Below are 25,908 nucleotides of genomic sequence, written 5' to 3'. Positions count from 1 at the left end.
TTTATAGACTTTTTCAGAAGGTCAGTTGCAGCAGCAGTCTCAGGACAGAATAATCTGGCCTCACATCTACCATATAGCTGATGGTCTTAGGACCCCCTCTTTATTTTGAGGACTTCCTTGAAAGAGACTGCAAAGAGGCATTCCACGCAGTACTAGAGCCCTCTAGTGGCTCAGGTCCAGAGCTAGCTGTCCTCCTGTTTGTCCTTGGTATGGTTTGTTCTTTTCACCCAGTGGGCTGCATGCACCAGTTTCCTCGGATTAGTCACATAAGCAGTTGTGAGGTCTCAGCTATGGTCCTTGAGCGTTCTATCCTACAACAAAATTAGAAAGGATGGGGGGCTAAAGGTCAAGGACTTCTAACCCTGAGCAAAATCAGAACTCTCCTTTGGAAATTTCACAGGGACCATTTACCTTACTAGGGTAAATGAATGTCAAACCCACCTAAAGATAAAGGGATGTACAGGATAATTTAGAACCCACTTAGTCCAGGGTCTTGCTAGCCAGATTCCTTGCTTTATAATAGAGATCCTCCCAGGCCTTATATAATAGCAGGCTCAAGCGTTGTTAATAAAAACATTTATTTTGCATTTTATACAGAACAACCTGAAATCTGGATCATGACTTGACAGTTACCCAGGGGTTTACAATGTGTCCATCTCGGCGTGGTTCTAGGGATTAGGGATCCACACAAACACAGGCAGGAGTTGCAAGGGAGGAAGGGGGCACAGAAGGAGTGTATTTCAATCCTTTCTTAAAGAAAAGGCAGTAGAGCATTCTGAGTCACTGAAAACCTGTGCAAATGGGGCTTCTAAAAAACAAACACTGTACTGTGAGCTCTTGGGGAAGGGGCTGGATAAGGACCTTGATAAATAAAGGGATATTTCCTGGTAGCAGGGAAAGAGGAGGGAAGCCTACTATTTTTAATGTTCTCAGCCCCAGGACCTGATATTCAAAGGAAACCACAACCAATCTTAAATAATTTCCCTGCTCAGAAAGAAGTACCTATATCCCTGGAACCAGACTATGAAGATACCATGCTGGTCATTCCCAAGTCCTTATTCACTGGCCCATAGCATATTAAAATAAGGGGTGGGGGGAGTCAAGAGGGTAGTGGCTTGTGTTCCTCAGAAGTGAAAACTCAGTTCATGTTAAGCACTGATAAAGCCAAATGACTGGGAGGGACCACAGCTTAGACAGTGGCATATACAACCTGCTGAAAGAGGTCTCTAGTAAGGACCAAGAAGGGGAGGTCCAGAGCACCCTCAGCCTGAGGTGCAGCAGGTATAGAAAATCTGCAAGGAGGGGAGTATTAAAGTAGTGGGGAATTAGAACACTCCAGATCTTAATTTTCATGGGATAATTAAAAAAATAAATCAAATACTGGGTTGCCAGTCACAACAAATGCCATGGCCTTTATGGTCACCTGGTAGCATTACAAAAAAAAATGCCAAAGATTTCCAACTAACCACATAGGTCTTTGCTAGGAAGTGTCCATGTGCATGGGAGAGAACAATGGGGCTTGATACAGCTGACAATCCAACATGATTCCTATGGAAACAGAAGAGGCCAGAGTCCTGATTTGCTGGCCTATGGAGGGCTGGAGAGAAGAACCAAAAGTTCTGAAGTGACTGCAGATTCTCTGCAACAGCTTTGACCAAGGCAAAGGAAAGCCAGATTCTCACTCTAGAGATGGTGGGGGGCCCAAACCTAACCCATACCACATGCACTAGTCCTGGTCACCCTACAGTTGATGGGCAACTCACCAGGCAGGAGAAAGGAACTGGTTGGGGAAGAAGGGGTTACTTTTTATCTTTTAAGTCTTAATTTATATTTTAACCTCAAACTTATTATCAGTGCCTCAGATACAATTTAATCTTAAGTCTTAAAAAGCCCCCTGAAACAAAACAAAATTATACATTTTTTTAAAGCTCCCTCGCTTTCTGGTAGTTCGTTTCCCCCAGTCTTCAGTTTTACCCTGACTTAGAGTCCACAAACTTCATCAGACCATCCGTGCTCATGGACTTGGGCCTCTCTAGTGGGAAACCTAGGGCTCGGCTCCAGATGAGCTGTGCCAGCACACCCAGTGCCCGTGACACCCCAAACAGGACTGTGTAGTAATTCATCTCTGTCATGCCGTAGTACTGTAAGATAAAAGAGAAAAAAGTTTTGGTAAAGGCCCCAAGGTAATGGCATGCCCAAGTCCAGGATGACAGAAACCTTAACCGAGTCAGCCTTAAATGGAAATGACACTAGGAAAAGTACAGTAACTGGGATTCTGAAAAGAGGACACCCCTTTCCTCCTGCCTGCACCTGCCCTCCACCATAGGCAACTTTATCAAAAGGGTAAGGAAGGAGGCATGAGTCCTTGCTCTGACTAGGAAGTTGATTTTCTGCATGGCAGAGAACATTAGGGTTTGGCACAAATTAAAGGGAAAGCAGGGAAGGGAAGACTCACCTGGAGCAGCACTCCACTGTGAGCATCTACATTGGGCCAAGGATTCTTGGCCTTGCCCTGCTCTAATAGGACATTGGGCACAATCTTGTACAGCTGAGCAACCAGCTTAAACATGGAGTCATGAGGCAGGTGTTTCAGAGCAAACTCTCGCTGACAGGTATATCGTGGATCAGTCTTCCTTAGTACTGCATGGCCATAGCCTGGGACAACCTGCAAAGAGTGAGGGTAAAAAAGCCAGCTGTATTCTCAAGTTCTTTTTTTTTTTTTAAGATTTTATTTATTTATTTGACAGAAAAGAGACACAGTGAGAAAGGGAACACAAGCAGGGGGAGTGAGAGGGAGAAGCGGGCTCCCCGCTGAGCAGGGAGCCTGACACGGGGCTTGATCCCAGGACCCTGGGATCATGACCTGAGCCAAAGGCAGACGCTTGACGACTGAGCCACCCAGGTGCCCCCTTAGGGGGCCTCTTTCATTCTATTCTCAATTCTACCAAATTGCACAACCCTGGGTCTTGGCTTCCTTCCTACCTGCTAAACATTTCTGCTTACCCGTCCTGAGTTCAGTGTGTTCCAAATGTAGTCTCGTAACTTCTCATCTGACACATCTTTGCCAACTTCTTTCTGTAGTTGTGTCAACCAAACAAGTACTTCCTATGGGTACGGTTTGGGGAATAAGACAGTATCAACACATATGCCAAGAGAGAATGCCAAGATCAGAAGAAAAACAAGGGAGTAAGAAAAACATGGAGCAGGAAAAGAAGAGTCTTACCTGATTTGCCAAACCATGCAGGGGCCCTGCTAGCCCATTCATGGCTGCTGCAAAGGACAGGTAGGGGTCTGAAAGGGCACTGCCCACCAGGTGGCTGGTATGGGCACTTACATTGCCTCCCTCATGGTCACTGTGGGGGGAAATAAGAAGGGAGAAAAGCTCTGGTAAGAGATGTCCCAATCTCATTACCAGTCTTTGTTCACTAATCCACAGGGCTGGAGAGGTCACTGGTTGATGATGCCTGTGTGCCAAGCTCCCCGACTCTCACTCCAGCTTTAATAGCAATGGCCAGAAGAGGGAGCTCCTGGAAAGCTGAAAGATCACCTACTAGGTGAGGCACCTAGTACCTCTCCTTAGCTTCTTAGAAGCATTACTTCGTTCTTAGTGTGGTTATGGTAATTTCCCTACACCTTTGGACTTCCTTTACTAGACTCCTTTCTTGCCTTGTGTGATCCCTTATGCCATGTTTCCATCTCCTATTGCCTACCACCTGTTCCCGGAAGATGAAAATGTTAAGGAGCTTTTCTTAAAATTTTCTACCAATCCAGGAATCTGGTGGCTATGGTTGCTGGGTCTAGCTTACCTGTGGATGGTGAGGTATAAGCGCATGAGCTCAGTGAACTGAGCATCGGTATAGCCTAACATGTTGGTAAAATTGTGGGACCAGTCCAGCTTAGAGTCAATGGCCCCAATACTGCTGCCCTCCCGGTAGAGATTCCGGTATATCTTTGCTGCAACACAAGGTAGCTTTGCGATCAGATCCATACAATCTTCGTAAATCAACTGATGAGAGGAGGAAAATGGAGAAAAAAAGAAAAGGATTTATCAACAAAAAAGAATTAGGCAAGGATGCTGTTTGTCCTCCATGGATTGGGCTATTTGGTTGATGGTTTTATGCTCAGTGGTTATATAAGGAGGCTAACAACAATAACTATTGAACTAAATAATTTTATGACCCAGGCTCTGCACTAAGTGATTCACACATATCTCATGTATCTTGTGTATATTAAAACATTATTTCTGGGGCACCTGGGTGGCTCAGTCGGTTAAGTGCCTTCAACTCAGGTCATGATCCCAGAGTCCTGGGGTTAAGCCCTACATCGGGCTCCCTGCTCAGCACAGAGCTTGCTTCCCCCTCTCCCTCTGCTGCTCCCCCTGCTTGTGCTCTCTCTGTCAAATAAATGAATAAAATCTTAAAAAAAAATTATTTATTTATTGGGGGAGAGAATCTCAAGCAGACTCCCCACTGAGCATGGAATCCCATACAGGGGTCGATCTCACGAGACCCTGAGATCATGACACCTGAGCCAAAATCAAGAGTCAGATGCTTAACTGACTAAGCCACCCAGGTGCCCCCAAAGTCAGATTTTGAAGCCTTTTATGTTTAATCATGATCTTTCCCAGTACATGACTCAATGAATATGCTAAGACACTAGGTTTTAACAATTCTATGTTCCATCTTTCAAAGAAAATTCACCATATATGCCAAGGGTCAAACAGTGGCATTCAACTGTTAGTTAATAACAAAGGCTTCCATTTTTTAAGCATTTATTATATAACAGGCACTGTGATATGTTATTTGCATTTTTTTTTTCTTTTCTCACAAGAGTTCTGTAAGGTAATATATCCCTCATTTTATAAATGAAGAAACTGGGGCTTGGCCAGGTCAAGTAACTTGCCCAAAGTTACCCACTCAGCTAATAAGCATCATGTAGCTTAAACAATTAACTCATGGACATTCTTGTTTCATCACACCCTTATTTTCTCTTCCCAAATTATTGAAGTGAATTCCAGACATTTTTCCCCCATATATAAATATTTAAGCATATATCTCTAAAAGATAAAGTCTATTGATAAATAAAAATCACAAAACCATTATCCCACAGGAAAAAAATCAAATCTTCAATATCATTAAGTATCTACTCAGTATTCAAATTTCCCTGATTATAAAGCCCTCCACCTCATTTGTTTGATTCAGGACTGAAAATAACCCACACTGCAATCATCTCATAGTCTCTGAAGTCTCTTTCAATCAATGTTAAGCTCCCTCTTGTTCTCTTTTAACTTTGCAATTTATTCGTGGAAAATTGGATCATTCATTCTGGAGAATTTCCCAGTTTAGATTTTGTGGGTTATATACCTGTGATATCATTTAATGCTTTCCTCTGTCTACTGCATTTTCTATAAACTGAGAGATCTAAAGGCTTGAGTAGAGGGGCGCCTGGGTGGCTCAGTCGTTAAGCGTCTGCCTTCAGCTCAGGTCATGATCCCAGGGTCCTGGGATCGAGCCCCACATCAGGCTCCCTGCTCAGTGGGAAGCCTGCTTCTCCCTCTCCCATTCCCCTTGCTTGTGTTCCCTCTCTTGCTGTCTCTCTCTCTGTGAAATAAATAAATAAAATCTTTAACGAACAAATAAATAAATAAAGGCTTGAGTAGATTCAGGTTCAGTTTTTTTTTTTTTAAAGAAAGACTATCCAAAAGAGCACCCGGTGATATATGGAAGTATTGAACCACTATATTATAAGCTGAAACTAATATTAATTACACTGTATGTTAACTAACTGGAATTTAAACTTAAAGCAAAAAAGACTACCTGATAAATAGCACTGTTTTAAGTTCAAGCCCCACATTGGGTGTAGCGATTACTTAAAATCTTTTTAAAAAAGAGAGAAACATATAATCTAGTTGCCTGTGATATTAATAGCTTGCTCAACTCTTATCTTCTCAAAGGGATTTTAAGTTCCTTAGGGACCAGACAGGGTTTTGGTTTTGCTTTCTTTTTTACAGTAACTTTAAAAAGTATCATTTAGTCAGTGAATTTTGTCAATGCTGCTGGATTCAATAAGAATACTGCCAAAATTAAAAAGCTACTTGAAGGAAGAAATAGCCTAACACCTGCAAATTCTCAGGAGATTACTTACATGACAATCATACTATTAACTATGCCTCCTTTATATCCCCCAATGAAGTAGGTTACTTCCAGAAGCCTGCATCAAGTATATGCAGTTCTAAGAGACCTGGGTTGATTAGAATAATGCCAGGACGAACGGGATCCTGGGCTAGACAAATTGTTATCTATGGAATATATACTAACTTGCAAAACTATTTGGAAAGTATGAATGGCCACATCAAAAAGAAAACACATAAAGGAGATTGTGTCAATTTCCACTACTGAGAATGAAGTTTATAAACCAACACGCATCAGACCAGGTATGACCATGTGGGATCCTTACCCTGCCTTTTGTCATGGTCAGTGCTGTAGAGTCAAGAAGAGAACAAAACAAAACAAAAACTGATAGAGAACTCCTGTTATTTCTTCTTTAATAAGCTAAGACTGAGGTGCTATTAGCTATTTGTACCAACACATTCTTCACTGATAAAGCCTTGGGAATAAAAAGACAATTAAGACATGCCAACATCACAACTATCTTGAATAAAGGTTACAAAACTGACTATAATCATTAACGTGAGCCACCATCTCTACGGCTAGTAAAATCCTGGGCCAGGTAGTTAGCTTTCAATCATAATTAAGGAGACACAGAAAAGAAGAAAGCTAATATTAATTGTGAAGAGGCCCCGGAGTAAAGGAAACTCAAGTTTGAATCTGGTCTCTATCAATTTTTAGCTGCATGACCTTGGGCAAGCTACTTAACTTCTCTAATCTTCAGTTTTCCCATTCAGTAAAATGAGAATAACAAATAACATCTACCTCACAGAGTTGTTCTGAGGATTAAATCAGATGATTATAAAGCATTTAAGCATAATATCTGGCATGTTTTCAAGAGTTTTCAGGTGTTTGGATGATGATTTTATTATAAAAACTTCAAAATCTATGCATACCATTCATAGGCTTTACAAAAGTGGCATTATCAGCAAAAACCTGATCTGTCAGCTACTTAGCAAATTTTACTGAATTCAACATCTTAAGGCTATTTCACAGTTAAACAGCTGGTTGCATCACAGCAATCTCCTGGTCATGAGTGAAGTGAGGTCATTCAGCAGGAGCCCTAACTTTTTCAACTCAATAGATTATACTATTAATCTCTGTTATGGAAGAAATGTTGCATGCAGAAGATCATCCTCTTGAGGTATATGTGAAAAAAAAAAAAAGTATGAATTGATGCTCTAAGTAAAAACTCAGGTCATACATAAACTCCTCAACATAAATTTTTTTTTAAAGATTTTATTTATTTATTTGACATAGAGAGAGCAAGAGCAGGAACACAAGCAGGGGGAGTGGGAGAGGGAGAAGCAGGCCTCCCACCAAGCAGGGAGCCCGATGCGGGGATTGATCCCAGGACCCCGGGATCATGACCTGAGCCGAAGGCAGACGCTTAAGTACTGAGCCACCCAGGTACCCCCTCAACATAAATTTTTAAACAGAAATAAGCAGCCTAATGATGTCATGCATTTCTACTTAAGTAGCCTATGGTTAAATTAACCAAGGCAGAGAACTAATAGAAATAGTGTCTGACTTTTGAGAAAGAAACAAGATATAACAGCAAAAGAGCATGAAGCTCTACTAAAGCACTTACTGGTGCTAATATTTGTGCAGTGTGAACTTAGACACACATCCTAAGGCTGACAAATAACATCAGTACTGCTTATAAACACTCGCCAAAAGATCGGCAAAGTCCTGGAATATAACACATTCACCTCAAGACAACTGCACTCACATGACATCTCACGAAGAAATAATGGCAGAACAATCAATGACTATATGTTAAAACAAGATTCATTTTAACAATTCAATGAAGGACAGTATGAAGCAATGAAGCATGTTTGGATGCCCGGGAAATATCTTATGGGCATCTACTGTAAAGCATGAAGAAGCTGTTTTCTCCCCCTCTCCTGACAGTCAAGACAACAGCATTGTAAGCAGTAACAGGCACATCTGAGCGGTCAATTTCTAAAAGACAGGTTTTAAAATAGGAGAACTGCTGATCTCAATTTAAACTTTTCTATTATGGTGACCCATACAAGTAACAATTGCTTGAATAGCATTTAAAAAAAGAAAATGGAAAGCAATACATTCAGATTATACAAACTTCTGAACCTGCTGATGTATGGCTTTATATATGCTTTAAGTGCTTGTGAATGTGTATATTTTCCATCATTCCTATACCTTCCTTCTCAATGCCAACCAGAATAATTTCAAACTCACTCTCCCTCTTCCCCCAACAGCAAACACAATTCTTTATACACAGTTGGCATTGAGTAAATATTGACCAAACAAATGAAGCAGGGTTTGCCAAAACCCCAAGAGGATTGCATCAGACCAGTGGGCCACGTGTGCTCTTCTGTGCCGTGCATCAAGTGAACTCTTTGGAGGCTTTCTCCTGGTCAAATCATCTAGTATACCTGCTTTGCAAAAAGGAACCATTCTGTTCCCATATTATCTGACTCCAAACAAGAAAAGAAAATGAGATGTCTTGCTGTAAACCCAGCCAGGTAACTTGTCCTCTACCCAGTGTTTGTGAGTCCCATGTGGGGCACTGGAAAGAGGATGGAAGGAATTATGTACTATGCACTGGGACAAGGCACAACAGTCTTCACATACTCCAACCAGTTCAAGGGTCACATTTCATTTTCAGAAAATAAAGCTCATTTGTGTGTGGATCCTACTTCCAGGATACTAACCCCATTTGGCTGATTGGCATTAGTTCTCCTAGGACTCTAGAACTCTAGAACTGCCTTAGCTGCCATTCACCTAACATCTCAAGGTTCTCCTTATTTGAAGAACAAGAAGGGACTTTTTGGGGTTAGGGTGAGACTACCCTGCAAAATCTTCCTCAGGGACCTTGCAGTTAAGCCACATAATTTCCAATGTCCCAAAAGCCCTGTGTAATACCTCTATTACAGCAAGATACTGAATTGTAATTTTTTACATGTATATCACCCTAACTAAACCAATAACCTTGGTGATAGAAAGCATGTTCCATTTATCTATGTAATCCCAAGGACTGAAAGAAAGCAAGCCTAAAATAAAATGTGTTTAATGAGCTTTTGGCGTAACTCAGAGAAGTAGTTCTCCTAAAGATTCTACATTCCTTTTTCTTCCTTCACATGCAAGTCTGCTGTATCCTCATCACACATCAATCATTGCCATCAAAATTTCCTACCTCCCAGTACTTGGTTCGGTTGATACCCTCCGCATATGCTCGGGCAAAGTTACTCTCACTGTTGAGGGCTGTAATGGCTGCACTGAGCTGAGACATGGGGTGTAGATTGGTGGGAAAGTTGTCCAGCATGGTGACCACATGGGAAGGTAGAGCTGCTCTCTTTGCCCACTCTTTTGAGAGCCAAGACACCTGTGGAGAGGGAGACATTGCTCACAACACTAGGCAAGGGAAACGAAAAGAAGTAAAGACAGTGACATCTGAGTAAAGAAAATCCAAGAGAATTCAACCCAGGCCACTTATACAGCAGAACTCTGCTCTGATTCCTTGCCCTCACTACACATCCCTATAAACTACCACCCAGAGCCAGATCAGGATTAAGTATCTGAGATTAGAGAAAGGCAAAGAAGGGGAAGAATGAGAAGGGCTAATAACCTTCTGCTTTACCTGTTCCTCTGTTGGGATTTGTCCAGTTATCAGCAACCAAAATAAGCCCTCTGGCAGGGGTTCTTCACCCCCCTTAGCCTTGGGCAGCAGTTTCTGGCATTCAGGGATACTGTAGCCTCGGAAACGGATACCCTTGAGGGAGAAGAATAAGAGGTGCAAATCTTAAATTTATCAGCCTGGATGTCACAAAATTGACTAGTCTCATTCTTATCAGACCTTTCAACAAATTAGAATTTCTAAAGCTTAAAAAAAAGTTTTTTTAAAGCTTAAATCTTCACATAACTTAATTCTGTTTGGTACTTTTAGTTTTACTCGTTGATATATTGAAAAGGTAGACTTGTTCTTCAGTTATTCCATATGTACCTATTTTCCATCTTCCAAAACATGAAGGCAGATGCTTTGTTTTCCTTACCCTCACCAGTCTAATCCATGGTGTGCACAACAGTCAGTAAACTCCGTGATTATTAATGTTGACATGAGGGTCTCTTACCTCATCAGGATCAAGAACTGATGTTTCATATACTAATCCCTTCATGCCTCTCATGCCACCGTACATCTAAAGAAAAAGACAGGATGTAACCAGTAGTCAGAATAATTCAAGCTAGAGCTTGTTAGTGTTTCATGGGATCTGAGAGAGGAAATGTATTCTTTGACTTGCAAGACTTCATTTGTAGAAAGATTTCTGAGGAGTTAACTTAAAACTTTGCAAGGAAGACTGATAACATTGGAAATGAAAATTTTAAGTTGAAAATCGCTGTCTTTATTTAATGTGTCTGCCTCTGTTTGCTTGCTTTTCTTCTTGTATTTTATTTTTTCTTCTACCCACTCTTACCCCCTCATTCACACCAACCAAAGTCAACAGAATGGGATCTACAGGGGCGCCTGGGTGGCTCAGACGGTTAACCATTTGCCTCTGGCTCAGGTCATGATCCCAGAGTCCTGGGATCGAGCCCTATTTTGGGCTCTCTGCTCAGCAGGGAGCCTGTTTCTCCCTCTCCCTCTGCATGCCACTCCTCTGCTTGTGTTCTCCGTCAAATAAGTAAGTAAAAATCAAAAAAGAGGAAAAAAAAAAAGAATGGGCTCTACAACAGGGAAAGGAAATAGAGATCAAAAGCTAAACACTGCTGTGGAATTATCATTTGAGCTGCTCAGACTCTTCAGGCTGGAGAAGAAGCCATCCTAAAACTGTTCTAGTCAGCCTGCTAGAGCTGTGGTGTAAATGGATGATCAGCACAGCATTAATTCTAACAGTCCTGGCCCCAAAAGCTGAGGGGTTGGGAAGAAGAATAGAAACTTCATTCATCCCTCCTATAGGTAAAATAGGTTAGGCTCAACTATTAAATTTACAAGAAAGAACAGTCTAATTTTTAATGAACATAAGTGCCAACGTTTCCATGTATGGGACAGGATGCTTCTGAAGAGTCGGTGAAGAGAATGGTATTTTTGTGGAAGCACATTACAGAGCTACTTTTTCCAGCCCAAACCCCACAATCTTTACCATGTCCACAGTGATCTGGCCCACTACTGTCTTGCCATGTTGCTGCCTGAAGGTCTTTATTCTGGCCTGCTCCTTAGGTATCAGGTCGGCCAATATGTCTTTCAAATTCTAAAAAGAGAAGTAGAGAGGTTAAGTGATGGTCAAAATGTCGATTAGATTTTTCCTACAAAGTAGGTATGTTAAGACTGCCTTTTTTTTTTTTTAAAGACTTTACTTATTTATTCATGAGAGACAGAGAGAGAGAGAGAGAGAGAGAGAGAGAGGCAGAGGGAGAAGCAGGCTCCCAAGGAGCAGGGAGCCCGATGCGGGACTCGATCCCAGGACTCCGGGATCACGACCCGAGCCGAAGGCAGACGCCCAACCATCTGAGCCACCCAGGCACGTTAAGACTGCTTTTTAAAATTTGGCTTTCTTGGGGCACCTGAGTGGCTCAGTCATTAAGCGTCTACCTTCAGCTCAAGTCATGATCCCAGGGTCCTGGGATTGAACCCCACATCGGGCTCCCTGCTTGGCAGGAAGCCTGCTTCTCCCTCTCCCCTGCTTGTGTTCCCTCTTTCTGCCAAATAAATAAATAAAATCTTAAAAAATAATAATAATAAATAAAATTTGGCTTTCTCTATCTGCCAGAGAAATTGGTCAACTACTCTGCACAGATGAGGGTAAAAGAATTAGGCAGAGAGGGAGGGGAATGGATTATTTATTAATATTATTATTATTATTAATAGGTACAAAGTTTCAATTTGGGAAGATAAAAAAGTTGGAGATGGATAGTGGTGATAGTTGTATAATGTGAATGTATTTACTGTCACCAAACTATACACGTTAAGATGGAAAATTTTATGTTATGCATATTTTACCACAACTTTAAAAATTAGGCAAAAATATTTGATACTCTCGGGGTGCCTGGGTGGCTCAGTCGTTAAGCGTCTGCCTTCAGCTCAGGTCATGATCCCAGGGTCCTGGGATCGAGCCCCGCATCGGGCTCCCTGCTCGGCGGGAAGCCTGCTTCTCCCTCTCCCACTCCCCCTGCTTGTGTTCCCTCTCTCGCTGTGTCTTTCTCTGTCAAATAAATAAATAAAATCTTTAAAAAAAATATTTGATATTCCCATCTCACTACATTATTGAATTATTTCTTAAAAGAATAGTAATACTATTTTAATATTGATACAATGGACACCTCTCGGAGTTACTTAGGATAATGATGAGAGGCTAGCTAGTGGTAACCAACCACTGCTCCCCACCCTACAATCCCAGGATCAAACTGCCTCAGTGATTCTCAGCCCTCTTTTCCAAACCTTACCGTAGGGGAAGCACTGGCATGCCGAGCAGCAAGAACTAGACAAGATGCATTCTGCAAAGAAAACAAAACCTTATTCAACAGTTACTCTTCCCTTCTATATATTAACAAGGAGTTACAGTGACTCATCCTCTTTGTCTCCACCTTAGCCTCCAAAGACAGTCTGACATAAAAAAGCTGTCGAAGGCCCTGAACAGCTTTGAAGGCATTCCCAGTCTGGAGGCAATAGCAGATTTAACTCTGTGTCTTGCATCCAAGAGCTTTAATAGCATTCCCTGAGGAGAGGCTCTATCCCATCATCTGGGTTTCAGGGCTGGGCTTTGTTAGGCACAGAAAAGGTCAGAAAGGCAGTTGTTAGAGTACCCAGACCATCCCCATCTAGCTGTAATAGTTCTGAGTGGCCCTTGGAAAAGCAAGTGAGGAAACCGATCAACTACTTAACCCTGCTGGTAAGATCTCTCCAGCACCTAGTCTTTTGGCAGCACTTCAACCTCTCCCGTCTAGGAGAGCCCACAGGCAGAGGCAGCCTTTCACCACACTACTTCAAAGGTTCCTGGAAAAAGCACAGAGAAGACAGAATACCTACAATGTAACAACTGAGAGACTACTCAACAACAGCATTGGGAAACTAGAAAACTGGAAAATTACCTTTCAAGGGCTGAGAGAAAATAATTATTAAGCTAAAGTTGTATAACCAGGTGAGGAAAAAGTCTTCACAAAGGGGGTGAAATAAAGACATTTCAGATAAACAAAAGCTGAGTTTATCACCAACACAACTGTACTAAAGGAATTTTTAAAGATATACTTCAGAACTATAAAGACAAGTTTGAGATTCAAGGCTATTCTTCACTACAAAGATGAATAGTGTAATTAGCCTATGTTTTCTATGTTTTCTATGTTTAGAGAGAAAAGCTACTTTCTATGAAAAGACTGCTGAGTTGCAACAGAAAGTTCAACACTGCCTTTGAACTTTTTGACTTTTGAACAAGTTTAACTTTTCTGCACAAGATTATTTTGAAGATAAAATGAGATAGTCAAAGTAAGCCTCATTTTTCTCACCTATAAAACTGGTGTTAAATACCCACCGCATATCTCACAGGTTGCCTTGTGATAAATCACAATGATGTGAAAGCACTCTGCAAACTAAAAAGATTACATATACACACAAACTAATCCAGGAGCAAGACCAAACCTTTCCTCTTTTTGCCAAAAGGCCAGATACACCTTTTCTTGTAACTACTGCATTGCTGTCTGATTGCACTGAAAATCCTTTGAAGCAGTACTGTATAAATTCCAAAACACTACATGCCTAAGGTGACAGTTCAGTAAGGCTGGAGATTTTTTAAAATTTCGTACTCCTTCTGGTGGGGCATCAGGGAGAACTGAAAAGGGAAGAGATACTTCAGAAAAGGTTTTTTTGTTGTTGTTTTTTATAGAAGGGGGAGGGGCAATGGGAGAGGGAGAGAGAATCTTGAGGTTCTGCGCCAAGCACAGAGTCAACTGGGGCTTGATCCCATGACCCTGAAATCATGACCTGATCCAAAATTAAGTGTGGAGACTGCTTGAGATTCTGTCTCTCCCTCTGTCCCCTCCCATCTCCCATGTGCACGCACACACACTCTCTCTAAAATAAATAAAATCTGGGGGCTCCTGGGTGGCTCAGTTGTTAAGCGTCTGCCTTTGGCTCAGGTCATGATCCCAGTGTCCTGGGATCGAGCCCCACATTGGGCTCCCTGCAGAGCAGGGAGCCTGCTTCTCCCTCTCCCACTCTCCCTGCTTGTGTTCACTCTCTTGCTGTGTCTCTGTCAAATAAATAAAATCTTTAAAAAAATAAATAAAATAAATAAAATCTTTAAAAACTAAAAAGATTAAAAAAATTTAAAAAAAAATCAATTCAGGGGCGCCTGGATGGCTCAGTCATTAAGCGTCTGCCTTCGGCTCCGGTCATGATCCCAGGGTCCTGGGATGGAGCCCCGCATCGGGCTCCCTGCTTGGCAGGGGGCCTGCTTCTCCCTCTCCCACTCCCCCTGCTTGTGTTCCCTCTCTCTCTCGCTGTGTCTCTCTCTGTCAAATAAATAAAACCTTAAAAAAAAAATCAATTCAAAGCTAAATTCAGATAGTACAAGGTAAGCTACTATGTCCTTAAAGCAAAGGGGTACTGCCTCTGCTTGTTAACCAGGACTGTCTTTAACTCCTTTCACTAACTTTCTAAAGAGTCTCTTCTGGCTCAATGAGGAACATTTGGGCAAAAGTAGGTAGCACAAACAGGCCTTTAGTCTCTTCACCCTACATGAGGCAAATGGGAACTTGACCTAGCACCTAAGAAATAATTTTACCTTTTCTTACTAGTCACCAAAAAGTGAACAAGAGAAAACAAGAGAATAAGCTCTATTCCATGCTCCATGATCCCACCAATCCCGTTACAGAAAGGCCACCTCCCAGAGACTACATCAGCCCCGCAGCAGACCTTTTAATTGTGGGTGGTTGGTTGTTGTGGCAGTTTGGTTTCTAAAAAGGCTATAGGGGAGCATATCATCTGAGAGAAGAAAGATGTCAAAAAGATGTTAAAATCTCTTCATAATGATCATTTTTCCACTTTTAAATCATCTTTAAGTTTCTATAATGGCAGGGGGACCCTGCTGGCTTAGTCAGAAGAGCATGCAACGCTTGATCTTGGGGTTGTAAGTTCAAGCCCCACGTTGGGTGTAGAGATTACTTAAAAATAAAATCTTTTTTTTTAAAGATTTTATTTATTTATTTGACACAGAGAGACACAGGGAGAGAGGGAACACAAGGGGAGTGGGAGAGGGACAAGCAGACTCCCGGCTGAGCGCAGAGCCTGATGCAGGGCTCAATCCCAGGACCCTGGGATCATGACCTGAGCTGAAGGTAGACGCTTAACCACTGAGCCACCCAGGCGCCCCAAAGATAAAATCTTTAAAAAAAAAAAAAAGTTTCTACAATGGCTGGCTGTAGTTTAAGGTTAAATCTTACAGGAAAAAAAAAAATCTATCCAAGCTCAACAAAGAGTGAGTGTCCAGATCTTAATGAAGATGAAAATGGAGGGGCGCCTGGGTGGCTCGGGCATTAAGTGTCTGACTTCAGCTCAGGTCATGATCTCAGGGTCCTGGGATTGAGCCCCACATTGGACTCTGCGCTCAGCGGGGAGTCAGCTTGTCCCTCTCCCTCTGCCCCTCCCCCCTGCTCAGGCTCTCTCTCTCTCAAATAAAATCTTAAAAAAAAAAAAAGATGAAAATGGAATTCCCTCAGGTTGGAGGCCTTTCTTCCACAAATATGACCATAAAACAAAACAAAACAAATAGCTTCTTTCCTCATTGTGAGAGGGAACTGCTAGAATTAACGAGCTGCCCTCTTCTTTTACTTCAAAATAAGACAAAACACAACCAAAAAGAGGAGAAATCAGAATGAAAAGGATGACTGAACAGCTAATAGGGATGTGAGACTGAGACATCACTTAGAGGAATCAGATGGGTCATAACTGCTGCTTTGTTATAATCATTTCTCAGATCTATTTACATGACTACTACTTTAAGAGCATGCATAGGAAGAGAAACTTAGAACTAAACTATCACCCCACTTCCGACGTCAGCGAAGTCTTCATTAACTTTGTACTGAGCATCTTTGCCATTTCATGAGAGGAGCCTCAGGAGTAACTTAGAGGGCTGATCTCAACTGTCCCTGATCTCCATCAGCAACACTTCTTAGCCAGATCTCCAATTTGCAAAGCAACACTAGTTTGTGGACAGCATAGCTAAGTAGCTATATGATAAAGCTAGTATATTCTGTTTCTACTGCTCTTGTTTGCCACTTATCACCTGTGTGATTCCAGCCAAGTCATTTAATGTTTCTATGCCTTGAAAATGGGAACAATAGTACCTATTTCAAAGGATTGCTGGGAGGATTAATTAAGTCAACACTTTCAAAGCACTTAAAATGACGTCTGGCCTAAAGCAAATACTTTGCATTTGCTATATAATAAATATATAAAATTAAACAGTATAGCCATTTTCTCATACCCTTCAGCATCAGGATTAGTCATATTTTTGGCTAACCCTGAAGCTTAAAAGATGACTGAAGAAATCAGAAGGATTTTATTTATTTATTTATTTATTTAAGATTTTTTTTCTTTTTGACAGAGACAGACAGAGAGAGAGGGAACACAAGCGGGGGGAGTGGGAGAGGGAGAAGCAGGCTTCCCGCAGAGATGGGAGCCCAATGCGGGGCTCGATCCCAGAACCCTGGGATCATGACCTGAGCCGAAGGCAGACACTTAACCACTGAGCCACCCAGGTGCCCCATCAGAAGGATTTTAAAGGCAGCAATTCATTGATATAACCACTCGAAAGGGTAGAATAGGAAAAATTCAAGTTAGAACAATTTTACCTAATGATGTAGAAGACAGAGCACATAACTTGGAATTTGGAAAGGAAATCTGGGTTCTAGCCCCAGCTCCATCAGTAAATAACAGACATCCAAAGCAAAACAACTAACTACAGCTGAACTCTTGAACAATACAGGAATTAGGGATGCAGGATCCCCCTCCCCCAATGCAGTCAAAAATCTGGATATAACTCTTGGCTCTCCCAAAACTTAACTACTAATAACCTATTGTTGACCAGAAGCTTTACTGATAACATTAAGTCTATTCATTCCTATCCTTGTATGTCATATATATTACATACTGTATTCTTACAAAAAAGCTAGAGAAAATGTTACTAAGAAAATCCTAAGGAAAAGAAAATATATTTGCAGTACAGTAACATAAAAAACTCACATATAAGTGGACCAGTACAGTTCAAACTATGTTGCTCAAGGGTCAACTGTATTGTTTCCCTTTCCTTCTCCATGTTTAGGATAACACTCAAGCTACTTAGTTCCAAGTCTGGTAACTCTAATAAGGACATATGTAAAGGTATTCAAAAGCCTTGCTATTTAAAATATAACTGCCTAGCCAGCAGCATTCGCATTATTTGGAGCTTGTCAGAAATGCAGAATCCTGGGCCACACCTCAGACCTACTGCATTCAAATCTGCAGTTTAACAAGCTCACTAGCTTGTTTGAAGAATAAAGTTTGAGACACATACATGGTCTAAAGTGTTAAGCAAGGGAACAGAAGGATAGAATGTAGACCCTGGGATGTACAATTATTAAGAATCAAGTCTTAAGTCCAGATTCTGCCACTATCTTGCTCTGTTACCTTGGCTATATGAAATAACTTCTAAGTCTCAGGTTTCATATCTCTAAATAGATAATAATAAAGCCAACTTTGGGGTATAGACAAGTAGACTGCACAAAATATCTGCATGAAAGCATCTAGAACAGTGCCTTCTACGTAAGTGAGTTCAATAAATGTGTTTCTTAGAAAGTGTTGGCCTATTACCTACCATGTCAAGTGTCACTGCTCTCTCCTGGAGTTGGATTCCAGGAAAGAGGCAGTCAAGCCTGAGGAACGGGTGAACGGATAATTCCCTCTACTGGTAGAACAGGAAATAAAGCCCTGATTTCCGTTTTTAGGGCCTCCCAATCAAGAGGGGAGGCGTCTCAAGCAGAGGAAACAAATTTGACTACCCAGCAGAACATGGGACTAGAAGGAGATACTGGAGGACTATCATACATAAGGCTATACAGCTCAGTTCACCTACCTCCTAGCTGCCAAAGAAACCTGCTGAATAGCTTTGTACAGTACGTTCAGACTACACACTCACTGATGGGACAGGCAGATTACAAACCTCTGAGTCATCCCTGAGATGACCCTGAGATCATTTCACCCACCAGCTCCTCCCCCTAACTCCCGAGGTGTGGCAAGTAAGCTTTTGCCTTCTGGTAGCATGCCACGTGTAGAGTCACCCTACTGGAACAGTAGCTGTCAGGTGAATCAGGGAGTTACCTCATTCAACAGGTCAGCTCCTTCAAGGGGAGAGATGGAGAGCTGCTTCCAAAGACAAAGGCCTGGCTCAACGTTTCTGACAGCTTGGGATTCTCTGCAGGGTGGGGGTGGGGGTATTACAATCACTAAGAGGCTCTTTCAAACCTCAAACGCTGCCATCCCTTGCAAGAACTCTCCTAGTGAGTTTGCTATTATTGATGAAAGTGCACTGTAGTTCTCAAATGTGCTAGAAGAGAAAAATATAATTAAAAGAACCATTACCTTAAAGGGCCGAGAGAGGAAAAGGACTAATAGTACATGCAGGAAATTCTGCCATGCCAAAGATTTGCCTTGCCTATAATACTTTTTGGAATAGGGTATTGGCCGAATCACCAAAAATCATCTGAAACTACTCCCTCTTCCCTAAAATTCTACGAACAAAAGAATCCTATGTGAATAAGCACTTAAAAAAGTGGTTCTTTCCTTCTTACTTCTCTTAGCCTATTATCATCATTGATCCACACCTAGGACCTATACTCCAAAGGGGAAAAGCCAAATTTTCTTTGATCTTCCATCCCAGGCACATTTAGAACATGTCCTGCAACATATCCAAGAGCTCGAATATTAAAAGCCTGAGAGAGATGCTCCTGATTTTAAGAGGCCTTGTCCTTCATCAAAAAAAGATCAGAGCTTGCCAAGCCAGCAGAACTGGCTTAGTTGATGAAGCAAACATAATGCACTAATAACTGGTAGGAAAAATCTTGTGTTGCAAAGGCTTCCAATGCAGAAGGAACAACTTGCATTAAGGGGAAAAGAACACGCATAAGACAAAGACTTCTCTCTCCCCAAAACCAGGTCAGAGAACTAAAAGCCTTTTAACATCGGTGTTTCACAATGGTGGTATTGGAAGCCGGCCTGCACCACGTGGTCAGGCCACTTAATAGCCTGAGCACAGTAATCTTCAGATTTCCTATTTTGACGCCCTCCATACTCATAGGAGTTTCCTTAATAATTCTACCTAATTGTCATTTTCTAACAGTCTTTTCTTCCCTAAAGATTCACTCCAAGGAAGACCACCAAAGACCTCAGAAAAGAATCAAGAGTCCTAATTTTCCTTTCAATAGAAATCCTTACAGTTCTTTAACAAGTATTTTCTGAATACCTACTTACTCTATACACATTACGTGTACACTAGTGAATAAAGTATAAAGGATCTGCTGTCCTACTAGTTTTGGGGAACTAGAAACTGCTCTCACTTCCACTAGGAGTACTTACAAGTTTTAGTGCCTAACACTTTGGTCCAGAAATTTACAAAAAACTTTTTTTTTTTTTTTAGTATTTATGAGAAAGAGAGCGCACAAGCAGGGGGAGTGGCAGGCAGAGAGAGAAGCAGGGCTCTTCGATGAGCAAGGAGCCTGATGCGGGACTCGATCCCAGGACTCTGGGATCATGACCCGAGTCGGACATGAACTGACTGAGCCATCCAGGTGTCCCAAGAAACTTTTTTTTTTTTTTTTTTTAAGATTTTATTTATTTATTTGACAGAGAGAGAGGGAACACAAGCAGGGGGAGTGGAAGAGGGAGAAGCAGGCTTCCCGAGGAGCAGGGAGCCCGATGCGGGGCTCGATCCCAGGACCCTGAGATCTTGACCTGAGCCAAAGGCAGATGCTTAACAACTGAGCCACCCAGGCACCCCCCCAAGAAACTTTTCTAAAGGCATTTGAAAAAAAGGCCTAGGAAGACAAACCTAGAGAAAATAGCCTAAATGAACTATTGCTTAGAACAGTCACTTGAAGTCCATTTTTAAAATAATCACTAAAAAAAAAAAACAAAACCCAAATACTCAAAAATTTCATATATACATTCAATAAAGTTGTGAATAAAAAGACCTACATGTAGCTTTACTGGCCCAACAGAAAGGGACCACCAGGCATCATCAGTCAACAGAAGTACTTGGAAAAAAAAAAGAAAAACAAGTTTCCTGGGGTGCCTGGGTGGCTCAGTTGGTTAAGTGTCTGCCTTCGGCTCAGGTCATGGTCCTGGGGTCCTGGGATGGTGTCCCATGTTGGACTCCTTGCTCAGAGGGGAGCTTGCTTCTCCCCTGCCTGCCATTCCCCCTGCTTGTGCTTGCTCTCTCCATCTTTCTGTTTCAAATAAATAAATAAATCTTAAAAAAAACAAAACAAGTTTCCAGGGGCACCTGGGTGGCTCAGTCGTTAAGCGTCTGCCTTCGGCTCAGGTCAGGATCCCAGGGTCCTGGGATCGAGCCCCGCGCATCGGGCTCCCTGCTCCATGGGAAGCCTGCTTCTCCCTCTCCCACTCCCCCTGCTTGTGTTCCCTCTCTTGTTGTGTCTCTCTCTGTCAAATAAATAAAATCTTTAAAAAACAAAAAACAAAACAAGTTTCCAGATCCCATCCCACCTTTGCTGAATCAGAATCTGAAGACAGGATTCATGAATGTGCAATGTGAACAAGCAACCCACATGATGATGCCCACTGTGAACTTACATTTTTTATTATTTATTATTTTTCATTTTTAAATATATATTTTTTAGATTTTTCAATGTATTTGAGAGAGGGACAGAGAGAGAGAGAGAGCATGAGCAGGATGAAGGGCAGAGGGAGAAGCAGACTCCCCGCTGAGCAGGGAGCCCAACGCAGGGCTCAATTCTGGGATCCCAGGATCATGACCTGAGCCCAAGGGAGACTCTCAACCAACTGAGCCACCCAGGTGCCCCTATTTATTATTTTTCATTTCTTTTTTTTAGGGGTGGATGGGCAGAAGGAGAGAGAGAGGGAGAGAATCTCAACCAGGCTCCATGCCCAGCACTGAGCCCAACTCGGGACTTAATCTCACAATTCTGAGATCATGACCTGAGCCAAAATCAAGAGTCAGATGCTTAAACAACTGAGCCACCCAGGCACCCCAAGAACTTTTCAAAATAACGTGTTAAAAGAAATACAGGGTGCCTGGGTGGCTCAGTTGGTTAAGCGACCGCCTTTGGCTCAGATCATGATCCTGGAGTCCCAGGATGGGGTCCCCCAACAGGCTCCCTGCTCAGCAGGGAGTCGGCTTCTCCCTCTGACCCTCCCCCCCTCATGTGTTCTCTCTCTCTGTCTCTCAAATAAATAAATAAAATCTTAAAGAAAGAAAGAAAGAAATACAGGGACCTAGGGGCACCTGGGTGGCTCAGTTGGTTGGGCGCCTGCCTTCAGCTCCAGTCATGATCCTGGAGTCCCTGATTGGGCCCCACATTGGGCTCTTTGCTCAGCGGGGAGTCTGCTTCTCCCTCTGCCCCTCACCCTGCTCTCTCAAGCTCTCTCTCTCAAATAAATAAAATCTTAAAAAGAAAGAAAGAAAGAAAGAAAGAAAGAAAGAAAGAAAGAAAGAAAGAAAGAAAGAGAAAGAAAGACAGAAAGAAAAAGAAAGAAAGAGAAAGAAAGACAAGGACCTAAAGAATCTGGGCAGTTCAGGAGCACTGGCTCAGTCGAGGGCATGCGACTCTTGATCTTGGGGTCATGAGTTCAAGCCCCATGTTGGGTGCAGAGATTTCCTAAAAACAAAATCTTTAAAAAAAAAAAGGTGGGACGCCTGGGTGGCTCAGTAGGTTAAGCGTCTACCTTCGGCTCGGGTCATGATCCTGGAGTCCCGGGATCGAGTCCCACATCGGGCTCCCTGCTCAGCGGGGAGTCTGCTTCCCCCTCTTCCTCTGCCTGCCGCTTCCCCCTGCTTGTGCTCTCTCTCTGACAAATAAATAAAATCTTAAAAAAAAAAGGAATTTGGGCAGTTGAGGGAAAAACTGAAAGTCAAATACTCAGAAAGACCTATTGCTAGCTTTGCTTCACTACTGTTTGAAATTTCATGCCCTACTCAACTCTTATCACCTAAAGCATTGAAACAGGGCAGAAAGGATTACGGTGTAGCTTTAGAGAGATCCACCACATCTGTCTTCCTGCCTTCTGCCCACTTGGTTTTTTTTTTTTTTTTAAGATTTTATTTATTTATTTGAGAGAGAGAGAAACAGCGAGAGAGGAAACACAAGCAGGGAGAGTGGGAGAGGGTGAAGCAGGCTTCCTGCTGAGCAGGGAGCCCAATGCGGGGCTCGATCCCAGGACCCTGGGATCATGACCTGAGCCGAAGGCAGACGCTTAACTGACTGAGCCACCCAGGTGCCCCCGCCCACTTAGATTCTAAGAAAGGAATACCAGCCTTCCCTTCTAATGATCCACTTTAGCACTGCTCACCTCACTGCTTCCTCACACCCATGCATTCATCTGTTACCAATTTAAAGGCCACTAGGAAGGACAAATGCAGTCATCCCACTATTAGCACATGAGGAGGCTTTGCTTTCCATTTTTCATCTTTAGCCCACCTAGTAAGCAATGAGGAACTGACATCACTTTGGGTAGGCTGATAAAGTGAAGGCACATAGATTTGGGCACTTGCCTCTAAAAGTTCTAGGCTATAAAGGGTGCCTGGCTGGCTCAGCTGGAAGAGCATGTGACTCTTGGAGTCGTGGGTTCAAGCCCTATGTTGGGTGTAGAGATTACCTGAATAAATAAACTTAAAAAAATGTTTAAAAAAATAAAAATAAAAGTTCTGGGCTGTAAGCCTAAGTAATATTGCACCGAAAAAACTGACTTAGTTTTGTTGAACCCAATTTCAGACTAGGATTTATAAAGATGTTCAGTGGTGTAGGTCTACTGTAAAGGAATTATGGGTATTCATTTAAATGTCCTGAAAGGTCTAGAAATAACATAAAAAAAAACACTTTTGGCTTGATTTTCTCAAAGTCATTGAACATCCTAGCTTGGAAGAGCAACTCTCAATGGTACAAGAAGTAACTAGGATTTGTTAAGTCACACTTGGTGTTAATAGTCAAGAAGTGAATCGGTGGCCATACCCTAACTTCCAACCCGAACCCAGACCCAGATCACAAGTGAAAAGATAATACATCACAAAGCTAAGGCACCCACAACTGATACTAAGGCCACTGCTTAGTGTTAAGTTCATCAGGGTAAACAAGAAGTCAAATAATCTGGAGGCTCCGAATTCAACTCTCTCCAACTCAGGTGTTCATTAAATTACCTGAAAGTGGGTAAGGTGGAACAATACAACAATGACTGGCATTTGTGTCACCTAGCAAGGTTAAAAAAAAAAATCTCTTCTGAGAAAAGTGAAACTACATCTGACCTTGAGAATCAAAGTGGTAGGGGTCAGTTTTCCCAAATCAGAAAACTATTTTTGCCTTTTAAACCCTACCTTAATAGCAAAAGTACAACTGAGTACCAGTTAAGCTGCAGGCTAATCTGGAAAATTTAGGCAGGTGCTAGCAATGAGGACAAACTGAGCAGGCTTCCTGGTATCCTGGTCATTCTACTTAGATCTCAGGAAATTTCCACTCCCGCGTTTCTTGGGCTTTGCTAGTTTTAAGGGTCAAAAGCCTTCAAATCACTTCCAAGTTACAGGTTTCTGGGATCCTCAGGTTCATTCCTGACAGTAAAGTAAACAAAACAATGATTCTACAATTATGAGGCACTGTCATCCCAAAAGCTTTCTGGGCTTCCCCAGAGGCTTAAAAGACAAAATAAATTCAAAGGGTAAATTCTAAAAGCTTTTTCAAATTCACTGAGGGTTAGATTATTTATCTGGTCCGGGTTAGGAGCTCTGGAATGAGCTAATTATAGTGTCCTGTCCCCTATTCTGCCAAAACACTATCTAGAACTTGCTTCATTTCCCAAGAGGCTTCCTTACCCTGTTCCCTGGCAGCAGAAGAAACAACAGTCAAGACAAGTGCCTCCCAAATGATCAGCCTCCACCTTGCTGCTGGGTACCTGGAAGAACCTGAGTGTAAATTCTACAGGCTTCACCTCATCTGCCAACCATGCAAGATAACACAGCAAAACCATCCTAAGATTTTCCTTTCCTTCAGGTGCCAGCAGCTTTAATCTGCAGAAGAGAAAGTATAAATTCTTTGCAGAAGTCAAGGTCACTTGTGGGACTGTCCCTGCCTGGATCAGAGGACTGGGACCCCCCCCCAACACAGCAGTTTCTCTATTTAAAGAGCTAAGTTACCCAGAGACAAATGTCCTGGCAATTTTAAATTGAAAGCACCATTACTGCAACAAGATTCCTATGATCCAAAGGCAACAAAATTCAAGTAAATTAGGGCCTCAAAGAATGAGAGGACTCTCTCCTGGGTAGACTTAAGAGCAGTAGCTAAACCTAAGTGAGCAAGTACTAGGGTTGGTCATGTGACTTTGGCAGAACTGGCCTGCAGTTTGGAAGAACAACCTTTCTGGTTCTTTCTCCAATCATATTTGATAATCATGCAGAAGGTTTTACAGAGGGCTCCACCCCACCCAAGCTCCTCCTATATGAAGAGTAAGTGCAAGAGTCCCAAGGACAAAGAGGACCTGAGTCCCACTCCACCAGCAGGAACTGCTAAAGCTCGGTCACTAAAAGCTTCAAAAATTGGGTTGGTGAAATGGAAAAGGCAATTTAGGAACCAACAAGGCCTTCCCTACAAAGCAGAAGCCGAAATTAGCCAGCGCTCCGGCTCTGGCCCTGGGACGGTGAGCACATCTACTCACCCCTGCCACTTCTCCTACCCCCCGCACCCCCTCCTCCAAACAGGCCTCTTCCGTAACTCCAATGGAACACAACACCTATGTTCTCCACTGGCAGCTCCTTCTTCCAGGGTTCTTCCACCCTAGACATGCGGGTGACAGTAGGGTCCGAGCTCTCCACCCGCCCAAGATCGCATGCCGGGGGCGGGCAGCGCTCTCTTCACCCACAGGGGCAGAAGGCCAGCGTAGCACATGGTCCTGAGAGTCCCACAGAGAGCTGGCGGCCAGCCAAGCGCAGGGCCCCTTTAAGGCTCACGGGGGTGCGTATGGGTATGGGAGGGAGACCCTGGCGCTGGAGGGCCTGCAGTCGCCTCGGCCCCACCCTGGGGCCGCGCGCTCCCTCCCAGAGTTGCTCACCTTGGCTCCGAAGAACCGGGCGGCCGCAGTGAGTAAAGCCATGACGGGCGAACTCGGGGATCTGGTGGGGAGGGAAGGAGGGGAGAAAGCTGCGGCAGGAACGGGAGCCGCCGCCGCTGCACCAAAGGCCGCGCCGACGGGTGGACAAGGTTGAAAGGAGGTGGCTGAGGGACTGGGTAGACAAACCGGCGGCGGCGCCCAGCCCGGGGTCCTCAGTGAGGACCCGCCCACTGCCCGAACCGTTCCTGCCCCTCTCAGGGGACCCGCCTCGGGCTCGGCCATTGGTCCGGTGTATGTGGGGGCGGGACCTGAGCCGTTGACAGCAGTTGTGGAGGGCGGGATTGGATCGCCTGGGTTAGGCTAATTAAGGATGGGCGGATGGGGGGGACGTGTAGGTGACTAAATATGTGCCTGATAACTCAGTTAACTTCCTTCTTAGGCTTCCCTTCT

The 25,908-nt window shown here is 43.0% G+C and overlaps 1 protein-coding gene across 2 annotated transcripts; it reads right to left on the bottom strand.

The window, feature by feature from the left end:
* Positions 1 to 559: 559 nt before the first annotated feature.
* On the bottom strand, positions 560 to 25,677 carry CS (citrate synthase). Of its 2 annotated transcripts, XM_027594090.2 has the most exons (12): positions 25,459 to 25,622; positions 13,052 to 13,137; positions 12,588 to 12,638; positions 11,288 to 11,395; positions 10,280 to 10,345; positions 9,790 to 9,921; positions 9,346 to 9,534; positions 3,807 to 4,006; positions 3,224 to 3,353; positions 3,004 to 3,105; positions 2,456 to 2,665; positions 560 to 2,141 (listed from the first exon to the last, which is right to left on the bottom strand). In XM_027594090.2, exons 4-12 carry the CDS (start codon positions 11,288 to 11,290, stop codon positions 1,971 to 1,973), a joined length of 1,203 nt encoding a protein of 400 aa, XP_027449891.1. In that variant the 5' UTR covers positions 11,291 to 11,395; positions 12,588 to 12,638; positions 13,052 to 13,137; positions 25,459 to 25,622; the 3' UTR covers positions 560 to 1,970. The 2 variants fall into 2 exon arrangements, with proteins under 2 accessions (XP_027449891.1, XP_027449890.1); XM_027594089.1 differs by lacking the exon at positions 13,052 to 13,137 and having other exon boundaries at positions 25,459 to 25,677.
* Between the last annotated feature and the right edge of the window lie 231 nt (positions 25,678 to 25,908).

Source organism: Zalophus californianus, chromosome 9 (assembly GCF_009762305.2).
Source record: "Zalophus californianus isolate mZalCal1 chromosome 9, mZalCal1.pri.v2, whole genome shotgun sequence".
Taxonomy (NCBI): domain Eukaryota; kingdom Metazoa; phylum Chordata; class Mammalia; order Carnivora; family Otariidae; genus Zalophus; species Zalophus californianus.
Note: the sequence above shows the minus strand (reverse complement) of the source record. Positions and strands in the feature narration are given on the sequence as shown.

Coding starts and splice junctions, on each gene's coding strand:
- CS (XM_027594089.1), bottom strand. CDS start 25,500: ATGGCTTTACTCACTGCGGCCGCCCGGTTCTTCGGAGCCAAG. Junction 10,346..11,287: donor GCCAGATCACTGTGGACATG/GTAAAGATTGTG, acceptor CTTTTTCTTTAG/ATGTACGGTGGCATGAGAGG. Junction 4,007..9,345: donor ACCGAACCAAGTACTGGGAG/GTAGGAAATTTT, acceptor TCCTCTCATCAG/TTGATTTACGAAGATTGTAT.